This window comes from Diaphorina citri, unplaced genomic scaffold (genome assembly GCF_000475195.1).
Source record: "Diaphorina citri unplaced genomic scaffold, Diaci psyllid genome assembly version 1.1 scaffold89567, whole genome shotgun sequence".
In the NCBI taxonomy this organism is placed as follows: domain Eukaryota; kingdom Metazoa; phylum Arthropoda; class Insecta; order Hemiptera; family Psyllidae; genus Diaphorina; species Diaphorina citri.
The window spans coordinates 1-331 of NW_007466550.1; the positions used below are offsets into that span (position 1 = coordinate 1).

The 331-nt window shown below is 42.0% G+C and overlaps 1 protein-coding gene across 1 annotated transcript; it reads left to right on the plus strand.

Annotated features, from left to right (window-relative positions):
- Positions 1–4: 4 nt before the first annotated feature.
- LOC113473771 (microtubule-associated serine/threonine-protein kinase 3-like) lies at positions 5–326 on the plus strand (the record flags this gene model as incomplete). The annotated part of the gene is made up of 1 exon (XM_026833225.1): positions 5–326. A coding segment is annotated over one exon (322 nt), but the record flags the coding sequence as incomplete, so codon positions are not given.
- Between the last annotated feature and the right edge of the window lie 5 nt (positions 327–331).

The following is a 331-nucleotide window of genomic DNA, read 5'->3' on the forward strand; positions in this document are numbered from 1 at the left end:
AGAGCTGTTTGCTCATACTGTAAATGATGACATTGAGTGGCCAAGTGAAGATGACTGGCCTATCCAAGTAGAAGCTAAGAGTATCATTACAGACTTGCTGCAACAAAACCCTCGTGATAGACTGGGAACTGGTGGACCCCATGAAGTGAAGGAACACCCTTATTTTAGTAATCTGGACTGGAACAGTTTACTAAGACATAAAGCAGAGTTTATACCTCAGCTAGATGATGAGGAAGATACAAGCTACTTTGATTCCAGAATGGAGAGATATAACCATGACATTGGTGAAGACACAGATGAGACTGAGGACTCGTTCTCCTTGGGAACATTT